Here is a 19716-nt window from a genome sequence, read left to right as displayed (position 1 = left end):
TACGTACATGCAGTTGGTGCCATGTGATACCAAGGAGATATATGTCTAAATTGGATTATCTAAGGCTCTTAGGATGTCAGATTTGTTTTTCTTCCTTGCTGCACTATTCGACATAACCTAAGGGAAAAAGTCTAGCTTTTAAATGAATAATCGTGTATTTCTAAACTTTCTCCCCATCAGTCACCATAAGAACGGAGACAAAAATTAACAGCTACTGCTGCTTCCAAAATCTTGTACAAAAATAGATCAGTATGTCCTTCTGGCAGTCTCAAAAAACTTGAAGAGTCTGCTGCAAACTCCTCTTTCATCTCTTGATTTCAACAGAAACAGTCAGTCCCCGCTGCCAAGACTCGTGTCTTGGTCAAATTCAGAGATGAATGAAGTTCACATTCTCTTTCCTCGGAACTGCTATTCGGAATCCATTCCATTTCCATCCTCTTTGTTTGGATTTGTTTACTTTTTTTTTTTTGTCCAAAAGAAATGCATTGGCAGTGCAAACAAAAAGTAGATATGATGAAACACCTTCCCCAGCTCCCCCCAGATAGCAAGTGATCATGTCAGCATTTCAAAAGTGTCTCCCAAGATGTTATCTGCATGCACAGGATTCCACTGTCATGTTGGGGTACACCTTAAGAACCACGTTTTTATTTTCGTCGAAGAATAAGATACTAAGAGAAGACATTTTGTCAGGAATGCAGCAAGGTTCGGGAATGCCCGGGACAACGCCAACAGCTCTCACTATGCTCTGGATGGTAGCGTGGTTGGATGGCTTCAAGGCCTGCAAGAGAAAGAGCAGAACATGTAACTGCACCCATGTTAGAATGGACCCACGTTCTCTAGAACAAAATGGGTCTTTTAAGAAGGGCCCTGTGGAGACCCCAGAGCTGACCAGCTGTAAAATGTCTTCTACTTGACCATTTCCAGTTGTCACCGTAGCTGCCCTGAGCCACAAAAATGGATAAAAAGTGTACAGATGAGAGAACAGAAGTACTTTACACCATGATGCCAATTGTTTTAGTTTGCTCTCGTGTGAGGTTAGGTTGTTTTGCTCATTCTTCCATGCCAAACCACTTCTCATCTGTAGTACACATCATCAGTGACACTTCTGAGTAACTAAGACCCCAAATCCCATGTCAGTTTTACCTCGTATTAAGGTGACATTTTTTGCCAAAGGACAAAGTTTCCTGGATTTATACTCATGTAAACAGGAACACACTTTGATTTGATATGAACAGAAAGTGAATCTGACCAGTGACATAACTGTATTTGTTCACAAAACCAGAATACATTAACACACTCATAAAAATGAACATATTCATAGAGATGAAAAATTCTTAAGTTTTATCTCTGAAGCCCCAAACCCTTCCGAATCCAGGAATCTGTATGAAAGGTAGGGGAGCATGAAAAATGCACAAGATGCAGTTTTTAGCCAAAGACTTTTGGTTTTGCAAGAGTGAAACTTTATCAATGCTTTTTAGAGCTTTTCTTACAGGTAGCACCTGGGAATCACACAGTTCAATATGCTCAGTCAGATGCCATGGAGAAATATAGGGAACAAGATAATTTGGGCCAGAAGTGGAATTGGCAGTTTTGCTGCGATGAGAGATTACTTGCTTTTGGAAAAATCAGTCTTAATGGTTAGGTATCTGCCTACCTAAGGTGCAACTCTTAATGACACTGCACGCAAAAAGCACAGGAATAACTCTGAGATTCTGGCTCGTTGTATCATTTAAGTAGGACGTTAGTACATTTAGGAGTAACTGCTTTCAATTCTGTTGGCAGTACACATGGATGTCTAACCTGTCCCTACTTACGGCAACATAGCTCACGACTAATGCAGTATTTTCCTTCTTTCTCACGGAGAGAGCTGTGTCTCGAATTCCAACAGAAATGGATCAGAATGGACTTTTACTATCTCATGTTGAAATGAGTCTCAAGAGAGAACTGGAACCATACGGCACAGAACTGAAAAGGATTCACTGGGGAGCATTCAGCTATTCTTTATGTACGTTAGACATAATTTGAGTATTTTTCTTCTTCTCATGAGAAACCCATTCCTCCTGCAGGAAGGCTGAACAACAAACAGTTCCAATCCTGCACATCCCTTGCTTCTGTTTATCCTCTGAGAGACTTGGAATTTTCTCAAGTGTATTCAGGATCCAAGTCCCTTTTAAATGCAGACGTTATACAAAGGCTGATCTTTTTCCCTCATTGCTGTTTAAGTTTACTATCATAGCTTATCCGATGAATGAGATGCAGGGGTGTGGCGATATTCTGTTTAAAATACAGACACAGAGCTTGTTGCACCATCCTCTTAATGGCTGTAGGTTTTCTAGCATGGTTATAAAGACATTACTCTCCATCTAGGTAGCTGATCTCAAGAAAGACATTTCTGTTTGTTTTTAATTCAAGAGTACCTATGCTCCGCAGCAGTAGTTGACAGGGATTTCAAAAACGTCTTAGATTAGTACAGAATTTGGATTTCTTTATCATTCCTGCCTGCAAAAGGAAATGAAAGGTCTGGCAGCATCCCTGCTCATTTCCTTACTCCACTGCAGCGGAGCATTCTCCACAAAATAAACTGGAAGTCAACAGACCTCCTGAGCCTGCTGATCAGGCGTCAAGAGGCAAAACATCTATTGAGACCCTATTTCCTGTTGCCAGTAGTACTGGAATTAAGAACAGGTCTGCCGAATATTGCCGTGTTAAGGTCTCATCAGAAACCCTTCCCTTCAGATATGTAATCTGTACTACTAAAATGCTAAATTGTACAGAACTGATTTCAAATATTGCCTTGGCTACCAGTGGGAATATCCCAGATATATTCTGTCATTGTATGATAGAAAAAATACCTCTATTTGATATGGCTATGGTAGACTACAGAACATCCTCCGTACTGACTTGAATACCCTGCCTCTGGCCCTTATGGTGCGTTCCTGGGGATAACTTTCGCATAACTCTGCTTCTGCCAACGGGAATTTAACTATACTGGAGTAAAACCCAAAGACGAGTGCTTCTCAGAGAACCAAACAAGGGAACACTGCATATCCATAGGCACAGATTAGTTTGTTATTGCCTGATGGTCACAGTATCATTTTGCAAATGCAGTCTTATTAGTAGCACCAGATATTATGCACGGCTCAAGAACACGTGGCTCTAGGAGACGCTTGTTTCCCTTACAAATATACAATTTAGCTTTTCGTTCTCCTTGGAAAACACGGTCTTTTTGGTTTTTGTGATTAAAAAAGCACACAAAAAGAACAATCTGAACTCCAACACAGACAGAAATCTACCAATTGCTTTCAGGGAACCAGAGTCACGATGGATCATGAGCAGTGACCTGCTCTCTTAATGAACTAGCACTCTCTGCAGTACGTGGCAGCAAAAATTTAGATACAGTGTCTAAATAACCATAATGCTCTGCTGCTATAATTCTTCACCCAATGAAGTCTAGAGAGTTTCACACAGAAAGGCCGGATTAGGCCTTTTAGTAGCAGAGGAAAACCGGGGTGCTGGTTATGGTCTTGCAGGCCTGTGCTACAGGCTTAGCTCATGGCAATCAGACCTTCTGCTTCATGTCAGCAAAGTAATTTAAACTCTGTGCTTTATTTGCCTACCCATCTCTCCTGTTTATTTCTCACCTTTTTTCTACTATAAGCTTTTTCCAGGCCAGGAATCGCTTCTGATAGTGTGTAGGTGCCTGTCCCAGGCAGAGCAGAGGGGTGAAGAGGAGGAACACTCCTTTGGGACGGATAGACTGAATTACCATGATAATAGTAGCCAATACTGCAAGGCTACTTATTTGAGAAGATGGAGCTGAACTACAACATCTCAGAGGCCGACGCTACTATCTGCAGGAAAGCAGACCTAGAATTTGGCATAGAAAAAATAACTGGCTCCACGTGTTAGAAAATCTTTTGATGCACAGTGTAATAATTCAGGGGAATTACCCAAAGACAGACAACTGGAACTCCTGTTTCACCCAAGTAATACCTGTAACTACCCTTCAGCAGTATACACTGTTCATACCTTCCTCTCATGCTTCAGAGTGCCAAATGTAAGTTTAAACTTCAATTAAATTTCATTTTGCCTCTTCAAAACCACTGGTACTAAACTCATCTTGGGATGTTTTACTTGCAGGAGCATTTGTATGGCTTATCGTGTTTCTTTCCAGCGGTTTGAAGTTACTCTGGGAATTAAGACCTGAGCTTATGGAGCAAGTTGCTGATTTTCCGGTTGCAGGTGCTATCAAAGGCTCTGTGTAAGGAATAGGAACCTTTTTATTACAGCGCTTCTTTATCATTACTCTACTTTTGGTTTCTGAGCGTTTCTTTATCTCCATGAAGACACATTGTGCTTTTTCTGCTGGAAAACCTGTGTTCTCAAAGTCTCATCTTGACTCTTTAAGACATACTTGCTTTCTATCTTACATTTGTTATTTCCCATTGGCTCTCGGCAGAATTAGAATTCAGTTGGAGCAAGGAGAGAGACCAGTAACAAAGGCTTCTGAAACTACTACATCCAAAACTGGTTTTGAGAAAGCCTTGTTTGCTCTTGAGTGTGTACATTATTGAGTAAATCTGAGGTTTGATCCAGGCTCTCCTACAGGCAAAGGGGAGGTTCTTCCCAGTCTCTGCATCAGGTATTGGCTAACCCTGAAATAGATGCTATGTATCGACTACTGAGAAAGCTTTTCTGCCTCAGAAGGTAGAAACCTATTTTGCACGTCTGCCAAAAGTAAAATTAAAAAATTTAAAAAAATAAATACTAGTGACTGGGTTGAAATGGTTATTCTCTACCAAGTGCTGGATCCTGGGAGCTCATCAGCACCTCAGCTATCACCTACTTCTTTGAGAACCGGAAGAGACAGACCCAATAACATTAGGAAACGGGAACCTTAACACTTTTGAACTTACGACGAGACACTTTCAGGCCTTTCTAAGAAGCTGCTACACATTTAATTTTTTTGTATTATCAGAAATACAGAGGAACTTGACTGAAATTGTCCTCCAGTAGAATCACTGGTTGTCTGATGCATACCTGACTCTTTGGTTTGTTTCTCTTGTAATACTGATGGTAGCCCATAGCAGATGTCTCATTTTAAGTGAAAAATATTTTAGAGGCCTGGATCGGCTGAGCTGGAGATGCTTTTTTTTGGCATTTCTTTGAACTGAAGAACTTTAATTCTGCTGGTTTAAGTATCACGTACCATTTTCTCCTAAACAAAAATCACAGCAATGCTCTTCTATGGTTGGGATGAAGTTTTTGTAACTAAAGCTGCAACTGGAAATGCTAAACCCAGTCTTAAGCAGAGGGATACAGCATGCATTTTTATACTTCATGTATCCTTGAAGTTGAAATGGAAGAAGTCTAGGTCCGGTGCTCTAAAAATTTCTAACCTACATGCTGAGTTACTGGTTTGACAGAGCACGGTTCCCATCAACAATAAAGCAAAAGGCCCAGTGCAATGTATTCAAAGGTAATGGCTCTATCTCTTCCTGTTCCCTTTCACTTCTCCCTTTGATCTGAAACCTGAAAGCCTGCCGTTGCAGTTGGAGGCAGTAAGGTAAGTCATCATCTCCTTCACAGAGAGACTCCTGCCTCCTCAGCTTGCTGTCTCTGGGTTCCATCCCCTCTGGAACATCTCTCCACCTGCCATTTTCAAAGGGTGACTCCCTTGGGTCCTTAAGCCACTGAAATCCCACATCAATTTCGGAATTGCTAAGGCTTCACCGTGGCAGGAATAAAGACTCCTGAACATGAGGTAAGTGACACTGAAAGCCCTACCTTTACTGACATTTCCTGTAGGCATTATTTGTGCATACCCCTTATTTTATGCCAGCCTAAATACTGCATCTTACTTTCAGGTTTCGGTAGACTCCAGGAGGGTCCATGCTGCTAATAATGAGATTGGGCATTTGATTTTAAGGAGCTGAGTTCACCCACCTAAAGTCACAGGGCTAGGAGCACATCACTACTCACATGCAAAAACCTCATAAAAAACAGAGGATATTTCAAAAGTCAGTTGGCCAGGATCCACTGCTTTTGGATCTACTTGGTCTGTCATAGAAGTGATTAATTTGACTCTTTTGCTTACACTTAGAGCATTTCAGCCGCTCCTACAGCTCCACTAAGTCTCTCTGTCGTCGTGACAGTCATGCCTCACAAGGCACACGTTTTTCCTAGAACATGCTACGCTGACTGACCCCAGCATGGGCCTGGCAGCAGAGATTCCTTCGAGGCATAACAACTACCGTCTAATAAGCAATTTTCTGGATCTGGCTTGTGTTATGTTTATTAAACAGGTTAATAACAAGTTCACACATCATAAGCACTACTCAGGAAATGTTTTATGGCAATTTGGGTTCTGGACAAAAAAAACTAATACCATGCAGTATTTTTTTTAATTACCTTTACAAGCCTGTCTTTTTACTAGCTGTTCTAACCACTGCTCCTTGCAGCACAAGACAAAGATATCACCTTTTTACCAAGCCCGAACATGTAACAGGTGACCAGCTGCCTTTTACTGACACAGGAAAGAAAATGCATAGTTTAGGGTAACAGTGCAAAATAAAGATCATACCTTTGGAATTGGGAACTGGCACTCCCCTGAGCAATAATAGGCATCGAAGGATTTCGGGGAAATAATCCACTCGCTCCAGCCAATGTCTGCAAAATCCACCTTGAGATACCGGCGGGCACAATACCTCGGCTCATTCCACTGCTTCCTCCTCGCCTTCTTCAGTGTTTGCTCATCGAACTGGAGAGTCTGGCTCTTCTGGTGATGATTCTTCCTCTGCTTCTTCTTACTCTTTGCCCTCTCTGCTAACTGTGGCTGGAAGGTTTTGTAGGGTTTTCTGTCTTCCCATCTCTCATCCTCGCTGTACTGGTACTCGGCTCCTGGAAGCTCATTATTCTGCAATGGCAACAGGACATTTGTGGAGCGTTTTCGCCGCCGCTTCCCAAGGCTGCTCTTCACATCATTTTCTGGCCTGGGAAAGACCCTTGTCAGAGGCTGACGGTGCCCTTGCAAACTAGAGACAACGCTCTCTGGCTCTGAAATAGCAGAATCGTTGGCATAAATGAGAAGGTAGGGTTCATAGCGAGAAGGTGCCCTTTTCCAAGGATGACGGCTGGTCAGATCCATTTTGACACTGATCAGGAGTTCATTGTTTTGTTTTGCTTCATGCAGGAGCTGAGTGATATCCTTCCGCTGCCAGGAAAGGACATCCTGGTAAGTGGTGGAGACATTTATTAGGAAATGGCCCAGGTTCCGAGACTGGTTCCCAACAGAAGGAAAGGTCCAAACTGAAAGATGTATCTGAATTTCAGGTTTCCTGTGCCCGTGACGAGAACAGCCTCTGGAAAGGGAACAGTTCCACTTCGCATGCAGAAGATCACCAATATAATAATACACCGAAGCTGACAAGATGTTTTCAGACTCAGTGAGTGACGTCAAGTTAAAAATGTACATCTCCTGACTTTCAGGGCTTCCTAGAAGAAGAAATACTTAGATAAGAATACGGGCATTTCAAAATGTTATAGAGAAAGGAGAAAGCACATTGCTTTCTAGGTTATGGAGTAAGTTCACAGGAAACTTTCATGCAGTGCTGTGGGAACAGGATTAGACCACTATTCAGAAAAATAACCAACCTGGTAAACCGGTGACTGTAAATCACACAATTTCAATCTGGTTTCCTTGTAATACCTATCTCCATCCAGAAATATTCACGTTTTCTAGTGCTCCTCTGACTTCAGGAAACAAACTAGGTCACAGGACACAGCTCGAGAACAGATGCACTAAAGACTTCATGCATCATCCAGAAATTTGAGGTACATAATAGTAAGGTTTTGCCCTTTTGTTTTCCTCGTTCTGTAACATTTCCAACCCTCTCCCCCCTCAAAATGCACTTAGGTGACTCTGGCTGCCCTGTCCTGTCTAAAGAATTGTCTTTCTTTGTCCAAGACAATTGGGACATCAATGGCACTGAACCATGCCTTAAGCCTAGACGTAGCTGAAGCTGCAGAAGGGCTTCATTAGGCACTGGATTGTCTGTAAACTGCCATTACCCTGTTAAGCCACAGCCTCAGTTGGAAGGAAAGTATTTGCTTCCCTACTAGTAGGGGCTCAAGGTGGCAGTGAGGAAGATGAAAAGCCTGGATTCAAATGAGGCATGACTCTCAGTGTTGCCACAGGCTGTCAAGTGTACTGCCAGGTAAGTCACTTCAGCTCTGATCGCCAAGCTGTTCAATGCAAATAAAGCCCTGCTGGTTCCTTTAAACCTTCCACTCTGCTCTGATCTGTGCCTCACCTACAAGACAGGGACATCAGGGCCTGGGTGGCATTTACTCTTAGCTTCCAAAGATGTCAAAGAGACTATTAAAGAGGGACCCAAAATCATGTAACATTTGGTACAGCTACCTACATATATCAGGATGCAAAACAGGTAAGCAAACATAGAAAGTACTACTACATAGAAAGCTCTCCTCTAAAGATGTGGGAAGAAGAATTGCTGTTTAATCATTTTTAAGGCTTGGATGTCGGCTCTGTAGAAAGAGACAATTCTCCATTTATAATGAGCTAAAGACACACAAGCTGGTCTGACAGCCTTTTGGCTAAGTCTGACACTAATCACAACTGAAGCTTCCCTCTAGAATAATCAGGCCCAGGACTGCTTTAATTACACTGGATAAATGTAGTCATTCCACCTAGGACACTTCATCAATTTTCATATCAGTCAGACTCAGAAAACACTTGCTAATATAGCTGAAGGTAGGTGGACAGTACTAGAGCAATCCCAATAACCAAAAGAAAGCCAAGCCAAAATATCTTGGTTTTGCGGGTGTCGGTGGTCGCAAAATGCACCCACTTGCCTCTGTGCAGAGGGAAACAAGCCAAGGACAATCCTTCCTTACAGTCGGGATCTTACTGTATCGATCAGGAGAGATGTGGGGAAAAGTGGCATTTCCACAGCTGTGAAATTAGAGAAGTCAACCGAACCACAGGTACCTTGCACAAACCTGAAGATGCTCTCCTAACACAGGCTGGTCTGCAAAAACAGATGGCTGGCTACTTCAACCCCCTGCAAGGTGCAACAGAAAGGCTTGGGGGTAAGGTTTAATTTTTGCTTTAAAATTTCCTGCTTGCACTGCAGTTACGTCTGTCCTTCAGAGTAAGAGAAATATAGGTCCAAATGTTAAGGTGCTATTGAGAGCTATAAAACCAGGCTGTATGGAAAAGTTAAATACATTTAAGCAAAGGTATGGTCTGCAGCCCCCCAAAGGGCTGGAAACAACCCAACACATTAGGAAAACAAGGGAACACAGAGTTAAATGCTTCTTTGACATCATGGCATGCCAAAATCCTCTCCAGAAGCTGAAGAGAAGTTATCGTTTAGAGAATTTTGCAACAGTTTTGCTTTTTTTTTTTTTTTTAATTTATTCCAAGCACTGACAAACATAGAGATGCCCGTGGACTAGGGAAGAACAGCCTCCCCACTTCCACCCTCAGAACACTAGTAAGTCCCCTGCCCAAGCAAGCGAAAACATCATTTTCAGTACTGATCTTTCAGAAATTTTGACAGCTTTATATTCTGGGTGATATTCTGTGCTTCCAGCCTGTGACATCCCAACTGCTAACACCATTCAGATAAGTCCAGCAAAAGACCGTATTCCCCCTCCGCCTGCCCATCCCCACCCCAACTGTCTAAACGGTTGCCTCTTCTAAACATTTTTTTCTCATCAATATTTTAACTGATACATTAAAAAAGTAGGAATTGGTCTCACTAGAAAGACAGGACTTTTCTCCCCGAGGTATCATATGCATTGCTTCATGAAATTAGGGGAAAAAAAACAACATACACTTTTCTCAGTTAAACAGAGGAAAAAAAGACCAAATCATTTACGGAAGACACTCTTGTTCCCACATTCAGCCCAACCCAATGGTGGATCACATTGGTAAGTTCCCAATAGCTGAAAACTAATGTACCAAACCCATCCAATTTCTAGCTATTACTTACGCTTGGGCAACTAGATTTTCTTTGAATTTGATCCTGCTTTTAATTCTTCAAGCCAAAATTGGCTGTTTATTACATTCGCACTAAGCACACATGAGGACCTGACCTCTGCTTGGTTTGTAATCACTAATATAACAAGGTTAATAAGTAATTTGGCAGAGCACTAAGTACATCAGTCTTAGCAACCAGAATTTATAATGTCTCATGAATGCCTTTTAAAGAAGTTATTATTTGAATCGCTGTCGTATGCTGAATGGCAAGTTTTGATTTTAATTTTTAATAAGAATTCCACTTAACAAATACTGCCTGTTCTAAATTGGCATATTGGAGTGGAATACAAAACAAGCTGCTTTTGTTTATAAAGAAACCCTAGGTGGCGTGAAACAGACACAGGAGGAATATATAGTTTTGATTAAAAGCAAAACTCAAGAAGCCACTCTTAGTATTTAACTCAACGCCCAAGACCAGGTCCTTGCAGTAGGTGGTGCTATTTTCTTACCAAATGTCCAAGCTCAAACATCTCTGAAGAGCTTTCCCGATCATTCAGTCTGCAAAACCGCCTTGAAACCAGTTACTAGTGGCCAGCGCAGGTGTCTACGGATTTCCCGTCTTCCAGCTCAGAAAACTCCACTGTGCCACGTGGGTTTCTGTCACAACTTAGGAACGCTGTGTCAAATACATCCGTTGTGTGACAGTGATACCTGACTCTCAGGTGTGAGCAATGCACCAAAATAAGCATTCCCCAGGCTACTCATTACCCTCAAAAATGACAGACACATCAAGAAAGATTCAGCTTTAAAGTATCTACAAATGCACCTTTTCCTCAGGAAAATTTCATTTCACTTACATGAAACTTCATCCTTAAACCCAAAGGACAGAAACTGCTGAAAAATCTGTCCCCACAATAATGGAGTTCAAATTATTAGCAAAGGTCAGGAGAACAGTTTAAACTTTTCACCAATGTCAGGAGGTATTGAGTAGTGTCTAACTAAATTTTACTGTGATGCGGGAAGCTTTCCATGAGCCCCATCCAGCTTGTTCTACTGACACCAGAGAAGTTTTACTGACTGATGTGAGTTGAGGCTTTAGTCTTTACCATGACCTATGCCGATAACTCCTCTCATATAAACAGTTTGATGGACTGATTTCCCCCCTCACTAATCCAAAAGAACCCCAAACAAAAACCAAAGCCAAACCTAAACAGGGCTTTAACTCTAATACCTTGTTATGTTCAGTAAACAGTATTTCCCAGGATGCTGCCATCAACAGCTCCGTGTTAAATGGAAGGGAGGAGGGGGAAAAACCACAGGGTGAAATCCATCAACGGTTGCTCAGCAGGTAGTGGAAAGGGGCAGACCCAAGCCAGCTAAGGCCAGTTTGCCCTCTAAGACCTTTAGGGTCTCAAAGACAAGAAGATCTTGAAACAAAGCTGTCTATTGGTCTAGTAGGGTAAAGGCAGCTTTGCAGGTGAAAGAAAGTAAAACACTGGCCCAGAAACGTATACTCTAGAAGATCATGGCATCACAATAATGTTTTTTCTTATCTTTTTGATGTCAAACAGAAACAGAACTGCAGCTTTGCAGCAGCTTTCTCTGTGCTAGTTGCCCAAACAAGAATGGTTTGTGGCAGACACAGACAAGGATCTGATGTCAAAATAGAGGGATGCTGGGCAGAAGGTGCCCCCTCTGTCTGGGCTGGCTCTCGGGATACAGCAGTGGTGGGAAGATCTTATGAACCCCGGGTTTCCCTGCACAGCTGGCCACTGCTGCTCCACCACCTACTGCCTGGCGAGACTCTGCTGTCTCTGAGCCACTCTACTTAGCAAACCTCACACCCGTTCACAGGAGTACACAATGCAATTCAGTGGAAACTTGGTATTATTTCAGCAGCGGTAACTCCCCTGGCTCACTTGAGACACTTCCCAACCCTGAGAGCAGCAGATTTCTATCCGAGCGCCACTACTTGAGCTAAGTCTCTTAGTTCCTTCTTACTTAAAGTGAGTTCTGCGAACTCAGCTTTGCTCTTTTGTAGTACAAAATAGGAAGCACAGAAGCCTTCTCAGCAACAAAGCATGTAAGGAGGAGAAGATTTAAGAAGAAACAAGCAAAGGAAAAATATGTACAACAGAGCTATATGCAAGGAATACACTGCTACCTTCCAGATACTCTGAGGCCAGATTTTAATGACAATCTCTGTTCCCCTTCAAGGGACCACCGTATGCTGCTGCCAGCCTGATGAGGAATTTTCAAGACCAAGTTCTGCATGGCCGAGCTCTTTCGAATTGCAATAGGTAAAGCACAGCATCACTGTTAGTATCAGTCGCTTCTACCATGTAGCGAGCTTCTACTTTCTTCTACTGCTTTGGAGCGGCAGCCATGAGCTGGGCAGAAAGGTACTAGACAAAGAGAACATCTCATTGTTTGTATTGATGCAGAACATAATTTGGAAGGTACAGGCAGTTAAATGGATAGGCTACAGAGTTACTGGCCTCCTCAGCCCATATGTAAGTCATTATTCACCTGCGCGTTCTCCCCTCACTCAAATTAAACCCAGACCCCAGCAGCTCCATGGCAAAGCTTGTAGGGGGCCAGTGTCCCTTCTCCAGACCCCTGCACAAGCTACGGGAGTCTCCAGGGTGGGGAGAGGGGAAGGACCGTCTTTCCAGGCCTAAAGCAGGAAATCCCTACTCGATCACACCAGTGGCTGTCACCCAGACACCACGTTGAGTGTGCCACCACCCACTGCACGGGCTGTCGGAAATGCTCAGAGCAGAAACCCGGCTTATGGCACCGCAGCCACAGCACTTGTACCTGCTCAGCCTGCAGAGGCTTCCTCACCTCCCTGCAGCAACCCACAGGCATATGGATTGCCTGTTACCAGCATTAAAAACGTATTTTAAGAAATCTGTGGAGACTGACATCACCGGCATGAAAATATTCATGTTACCAGGGGCATTTCCAGCCATCAGTAAGCTGGAACGAGTCTGCGAACATGTGGTGTGTTTACCTTTATAGAGGATGCACTGACATTTTTATGGACTGCCAAATCTATCCCACGGGTGAAAAAGGATGCAATAACGAGGACTATTTAGTTATACAGTCATCATTAACCATCATTTAAATGAGATATTAAAGGGATGCCCTTGTGCCAGGGCACAGTTAAGAATGTATCGGTGTTTCCGTTGTAAAACTTTGTTTTCAAGGGTTCACAGACCAGCTACAAAAGTTCAGAGCTAGAAATGGCAAAAAGTTCCAGAACAGGAACACAAATTTGGAAGCCAGATTTCTTCATTTCTCCCGCCTTTGCTCTTACTTGATTGCTGCTTCCCCCTCACCAATTTGAGTATTTTGCAAAAGAAAAATGTAGGATCCAGTTCTCTCTTTTTAAGGAGCACAGGACTGGGTGATAAACTGTTTTCTTTTATTATTTTTTTTTAGCAAAGCAGATAAGGTCGTAACACTTAGTGACTTTATACAAAACAGTAAAAAGTCTACCACTGATCAAAGCTATCAGCTACTTAAAGATCTTCAAGAAGCAGCGATGGTGCATGCTCAGGATCTAACTTACATGTGGACTTTATGATACGGAAACCATAAATATGCACATTGCACATTATGAATGAGCTGCACAGTGGGAAAATGATATCTCTCCTATATGATTTAAGCAGAAAGACCACAGCAGGTCTGAAAACCAAACACAATATTGAACTTGAAGTTAGCATAAGCTAAGCAAGTAAGGAGGTTGCATGAATAAAGTACACAAATCTGGGCACAGGAACACAAAAGCCGACTCTACTCCTCACAGTCACCACTAATTCCTGTTCAGCTGGTGGCAGCACGTCGGCCATACGAAAACCAAATTGTGCTCAGTTTGTCCCCTTGGGGCCAAAACTCCTCAGGTGTGAAGTGACTGTCTCTAGAAACCGTGACCAACTGGGGACTGTGAGCACAGGACATCCATGTGCACAACAGCAGAGCGAGATGCGTGGTAACAGCAGCCAGAAAATGCAAATTCTAGGTCTGGTCCTGAGAGGCCAAACCTACAGATCCTGCCCATTTGCCTCAGAGGTTTGCAGATTTGGGCCCAGCCTGCCCAAATCATAGCTTACCAGTTTTCAAGTTCCTTCTGCCTAGAAACTACCAGAATGCTGCTGCATGCAGTTTACATATAGGGGTACAGACAAAAAAAACCCCACACAACTCTCAAGACCCCCACCAACCAAAAAACCCCACAATCTCACCGTCTCCTGCCTGAATGTTTTTAAATCTCTCGTTACAAAAGACCCCTAATGTTCCTAGAGCTCAAAGAGGCTAGAATTTGGCCGGTACTGGTTTTTACAGGCTGACAGCAGCCGGCGACTTGCTGGTTTCCCTGTGCAGTACTTGGTTTCCCCTGTTTGCGTGGGCATTTCACACCACAACAAAGGAAAGAAAGGCGTTTTGAAAAGGAGGAGAACATAGTTCTTAAACCACAAGAATTGCCCTAGGGGCAGGTGTAATACCTAAAATTACTTGAAATTCAGTCAATAAAAAAGAGTTTAAAGTAATTTCTGACTAGTCTAATTTCTGACTATAGAACTATAATGTTCTATAACATCATTAGAGGGACCCTCCAATAAAGCCTAGTTTTTAAAATGACTCATTTGCAAGACATGTTCCTTTAGCAATGCTATGATTAAAAGTGCTTTCAAAAGCAAACTGAAAGCCTTGTGTTTGAGGCTTTTATCTTTGTGCTCTCTTTTATTTATTCTGCACTGTTATCTTTCCTCCAGATCCTGAGTCTCAGAAGCTGCAGATGAGCACACCCCTGTGGGAAGCATTGAAGGTGAGCAGATTTCTATCTGCTGGAGGTCTGGTCATCCAGTGGTTTCACTAACTGGCAGGAGAAAATAACAGTGGTGTGCAGAAACTGATGCACAGACCCAGCCATAGTTTTAAGACTACACTTGCCAGAATCATCAGACTGTTTGGCTCTAACTCACATCTTGCCTGACCTTCTTCCCAGCTGTCTTTTTAGAGGCACAAGGGATGGAAAACCACTCGCTGATGTGGTACCTGCAGGTGAAGAACCAGAAAAGACTGTCTTAGGATTTTTACTAGAGCAGAGCTCGCTTTGAGGCCTGGCCTAAGCAAGACAAGGACTGCTGGTGTCACCCCAGACACATCCCACAGCAATAACATGACTGCCACAGAAACCACGGGCTGAACATCCTTTGACTCAAATACAGAGAAATAAATTACAGCAGTGAAGTCAATGAGAGAGAGCAGTGCTGGAATGTAACCAGCTCTACTGTCAATGATGTACATCCTTACTTCACTTGTAATGGGCTTGGGGCATGGGGTTTCTTTCAGCCTCGTCACGAGCATCAAAGGTTCATTTTTGAGTGACTCAAACTGAGCAACTACGTTTTGAGATAATTTAGCAAGATTAATGGAAAACAAATTTTCCCGAGTAGAAGATCACATGAACATTCAACAAAATCAAAGGTCAAACCCCCAGCCCAAACAACAAATCACGAATAACCCAGCCTAGTCGTGAAATCTGGTGCATGAGAGATTTCAGAGCAGCATAGGATGGAAACCTCAGAGGCGCCCAAGCAGGGCTGAAGCTCTCACCCTATCCCCTCAGAGAACTGAGCCACAGAAAGAGAAACTTGTATTTAACAGTTGTTAGGATGCTTCTTTTGATTAATCATGTCTCAGTTTGTTTTTGTCAGTCCATTGCAAGACCGCAGTTCCCAAATGCAACACCATTTTTCGTGGACTAGAAACAGGGACGAGTTTCAACAAATCCTACCAGATCTTGGTCTCATCACACAATGCTCTGTCTTACAGGGTCTCAAAAGTTTGTCTAGTGGGTTACCTGGGAGATCTGGAGAACGCCTTTCCCGTGTGCTGTGGAAGAGCCAGAAGCCCTCCTGGGAAAAGCGAAGGTTTCGCAGCCACATTTGAGAGCTGTGTTTCAGAAAAGAAACAGTTTCTCTCCTGAAAATACACAATTAAATTGCAAAATGTATGGTTAAACTGCAAATGAAATCACAAAAGATTTCTTTCAAGACTTCTTGCTGTAGATGTGGGAGAAAAGGGCAGATTCTCAGGGAAGTTCTGCTCATCACAGACAAAAAGCCATCTCCTTGAAGGGGCTGGCAGCGGGGATGGTAAACTGGGCTGGAGGAGTAATGGCAACATAATTCATTAATTTAACTGAGGTAGCCACATTAAGGATGAAATCTGTGGGAGACTGAAATTTGCAGCTGAGGAGTGCAAGAGTCAGCGTAGAGGATCTGGAAAGAAACTACCTTGGAAGGGAAACACTGGATGTGCCATATCCATCGCAGGGCTGGCCAGGCAGCAGGCGCAAGGAAGAAGTCAGAAACCAGAAAAAGCCTTGTCACTCCCCCCACTGCCCCAAGGGACAGTTGGGGTTCTAAGGGTTTTCCGGAAATGCACTTTTCTGCCATCAATAACCATTCCAAATGAGCTGCTGCCTATGGTGAGAGAACGACAACAGCTAACTGGTTAAATATTTTGCATAAATACTTATAAAAGCGTCAAAAAAACTTATAACCACTTCCAATTTATTGCTTTGGCACTTGAACTGTGGAAGTACTGGAGGAGGAGGAAAGGGATTAGTGAATAGTGTGTTTATAGGACTGCTGCCACCCAATGTCAAGTGAGAGTATAAATATAATCTGAAAGACCCCAGAGATGGGATTTCAACCAAAGGCCTTCTAGGTTTACAACAATAAATACCTTTAATCAGTTATGCTTAAAGGCGCAAAAATCACTCCGCTGGGATTATACCCCCTCCCCTTTTTTCAGGATTATACTTTCCCCTCTCTCAGTGAGGGAACTGCTCATCTCAGAACAAAGCAACACATATTAGGCTTGTTAGAAAGAAAAGAGAGTTCCTCTGTAGGAGCAGCAACTGGTGAGTCCCAGTTCTCCATCCTTCAAGCCCAGGGTATTTATGCCTCTAACGCTTGACTTGTGAACAGAAATACTTGCAGTAACATCTGATGGAGAGCATTTGTAAGGTCAATCCTAAAACACCAAAGCAATTCAATTATTCATGGTATATGATCTCTGTGCAAAGCTATCCTATAATAGACATTGTCGCCTTTGAAGAATCAGAGTAATGACTCACAAAGAAACCTAAAGAGAGCCTGGCACCCAGTGCTCAGTTTTCTGGGAGAGGAAGAAATCGATGCAGGTCACTGAAACTCCCAGACAACACTCAGTTTTACTGATAGGTGCTTGTCTGTGAAAAAGCCGCTGGGTCAACCTACTTGTGCAATGAAAAGTAAGAGACCGGCAAGTCGGGCTGCTACAGATGGCATGACAGTTGTCATGCAAACAGCAAGTTTTTGGGATGCAGTGGATTTGCAAAGCACATCCCAGCAAGGGTCACGTTTGGGTTCTGACATTTCTATTTAGCCCTTCCAGAGATCAGATGCACAAAAAGCAAAACAGTGGCATCGGGGGGGTGAAGTGCCAAGACAGTGCCATCTTCCCTTTCATCTTCCCTGGGACACTGTTCTTTTGAGATGCCGCCATGTCAAATACACATCTCCCCCTCCCCCTTTATGAAAAATGACTTTATATTTTCATAAATATACCTGTGCATGCCACTCTGTAATTACGGAGAAGTCTAAGTGTCATTGCCAAAGATGCTGAGATGCGGCAATTTATGCGGCAATTCATGCACAATTTATGCTCCAACTAAAGTCATTTGCCACAGCTTCAATTAGTAATTTGCCACTGCCCCTAACTGCCAGTACTGTCACCAAAGTCTCAAAACAAGTACTCTGTGGCCAGTCTAAAGGAATGCCAAGCCATGTTTCTGCTCTATCGCATGCAAATCAGCCCTTGGTTTCAACAGAAGCTACACATGCAAAACGCCGATAAAAGGAGACTCCAGCGAGGATGTGTTAATTACTCCCTCATATGGTGCTCAGATACCATACAACAGAGACGCTGCATACAGAGCTGAAGATATGAACCAGTAATTAAAACATGGGAGACAATGTAAACATTATATCCTAAAACACGCTGCAGGAAGGGTTACTTTTCTAACCCTTCTTCCCTGCACCGGTTCCCTGGGCATCCGAACAGACACGGCTGGATGGGTGCCGCCGGCACTGTTCTTGGGGGGTCGAACCTTCATTTTTGCAGAACTGAAGCCAATTTCCCTGCACAGCGTCAGCCGAGAGGGAGCTGCGCCGGCGGCCGGGCTCGGCCGACCTCTCCCGGCCCGCAGCCCTCCCCCATCTCCGGTCCCTCCCGTGGCCGGTGCCCGCACTCACCTGCCGGCAGCGGGCGGAGGCCGCGCACCGTGTTGCCCCGGCGGAGCTGCCCGGGCGGCTCCCGGTGCCGCGCCGCCGCCGTCCCGCCGCTGTACTGGTCGTAGAGCCGCAGCATGTGCTCCGAGACCGTGTCCCCCGCCGCCGCCGCCGCCCGCCGCCCGGTGGCACCTGCCCCCGGCCCGGCCCGGCCGCCCCCCGCCCCTCCGGGGGCCGCCCGCCGCCGCAGCCCGGCACGTCCCGCCGCCGGCACGTCCCCCGGCGCCGGGCACAGGCAGCCCCAGGCCAGGCACAGGCACAGCAGCCAGCGGGCCGCCGCCATCCCGACCCTCCCAGCGGCCGGGCGGGCCGGAGCCCCCCCGCCCCGTCCCGCTGTCCCGGCCGCCGGGCGAGAGACCCGGGCCCCCGGCGGGGTTTGCCTCGGGCAGACGGAGCCCCAGCGGCTGCGGATGGAGCTGCGCTAAAATCCGCTGACGGGGATTCTTCTTTCGGGGGGAAAAAAAAAAAGAAGAAGAAAAAAAATAAAAAAGAAGAGGGGGGAAAAAAAAAAAAAAGAGAAAACGCGCGGTGGAGGAAAGAGCCGTGCGTCCCGGCGCTGGGTGTTTATTCCCCTCCGTGCAGGTTGTGTTTTGGCGAGAGGCGGAGGTGCTAATCCCGGCGCGGGTGAGTCTGTGCGGGCTGTGTGCCGTGTGTCCGTGTGTCTGTGTGTGCCCTCCGGGTGTGTGTGAGTGTGCGCCGTGTGTCCGTGTGTGCCGTGTGTCCGTGTGTCTGTGTGTGCCCTCCGGGTGTGTGTGAGTGTGCGCCGTGTGTCCGTGTGTGCCGTGTGTCCGTGTGTCTGTGTGTGTGTGTGTGTGTCCTCCGGGTGTGTGTGAGTGTGCGCCGTGTGTCCGTGTGTGCCGTGCGGGTCTGTGTGAGTGAGATCCCGACGCCCGGGCTGGTCTCCGCAGCCAATCGCACCGCCCTCCCGCCCGGCCCCGGCTGCGAGCAGGAGGGAGGCAAAGCCAGGGGAAACCACCCGAAGGGAAGCAAACACACACACAACACGCACGCACAGAGGCAGAGGGAGACCTGGCTCTGGAAATGCCATCACCGGCACTGACTGCGTCCGCGAGGGCAGCTGGGGAGCGGGGCGGTGGGATGTTCCCCTTCCCATCGCCACCCACCCTCCTCCAAAGGCAGTAAAGTAACGGGATTGCAATAAAACAAAAAACCACGAGTCAAACCACGCTCAGCCCTCTCCCCCGGAAAATCGCGTGGCTCGGCTGGACTCGGAGCACAGCCCGTGGTGGGCAGGTGAAGGGATGCTCATGGGGCTGTGCTGGGGTTCATCCCACCTCAGTGGCACTCTGCTCTCTCCTGTCACCCTCCAACCTGGCCAGGGCTGGCAGCGGTGTCCCC

The 19716-nt window shown here is 45.0% G+C and overlaps 1 protein-coding gene across 1 annotated transcript; it reads right to left on the bottom strand.

The window, feature by feature from the left end:
• Positions 1 to 469: 469 nt before the first annotated feature.
• On the bottom strand, positions 470 to 18640 carry BMP3 (bone morphogenetic protein 3). Its single transcript, XM_074147784.1, has 3 exons — positions 18322 to 18640; positions 6584 to 7494; positions 470 to 778 (listed from the first exon to the last, which is right to left on the bottom strand). The coding sequence occupies exons 1-3, from the start codon at positions 18638 to 18640 to the stop codon at positions 587 to 589; spliced, it is 1422 nt and encodes a 473-aa protein (XP_074003885.1). The 3' UTR covers positions 470 to 586.
• Positions 18641 to 19716: the final 1076 nt, after the last annotated feature.

This window comes from Numenius arquata, chromosome 5 (genome assembly GCF_964106895.1).
Source record: "Numenius arquata chromosome 5, bNumArq3.hap1.1, whole genome shotgun sequence".
NCBI classification, from domain to species: domain Eukaryota; kingdom Metazoa; phylum Chordata; class Aves; order Charadriiformes; family Scolopacidae; genus Numenius; species Numenius arquata.
Note: the sequence above shows the minus strand (reverse complement) of the source record. Positions and strands in the feature narration are given on the sequence as shown.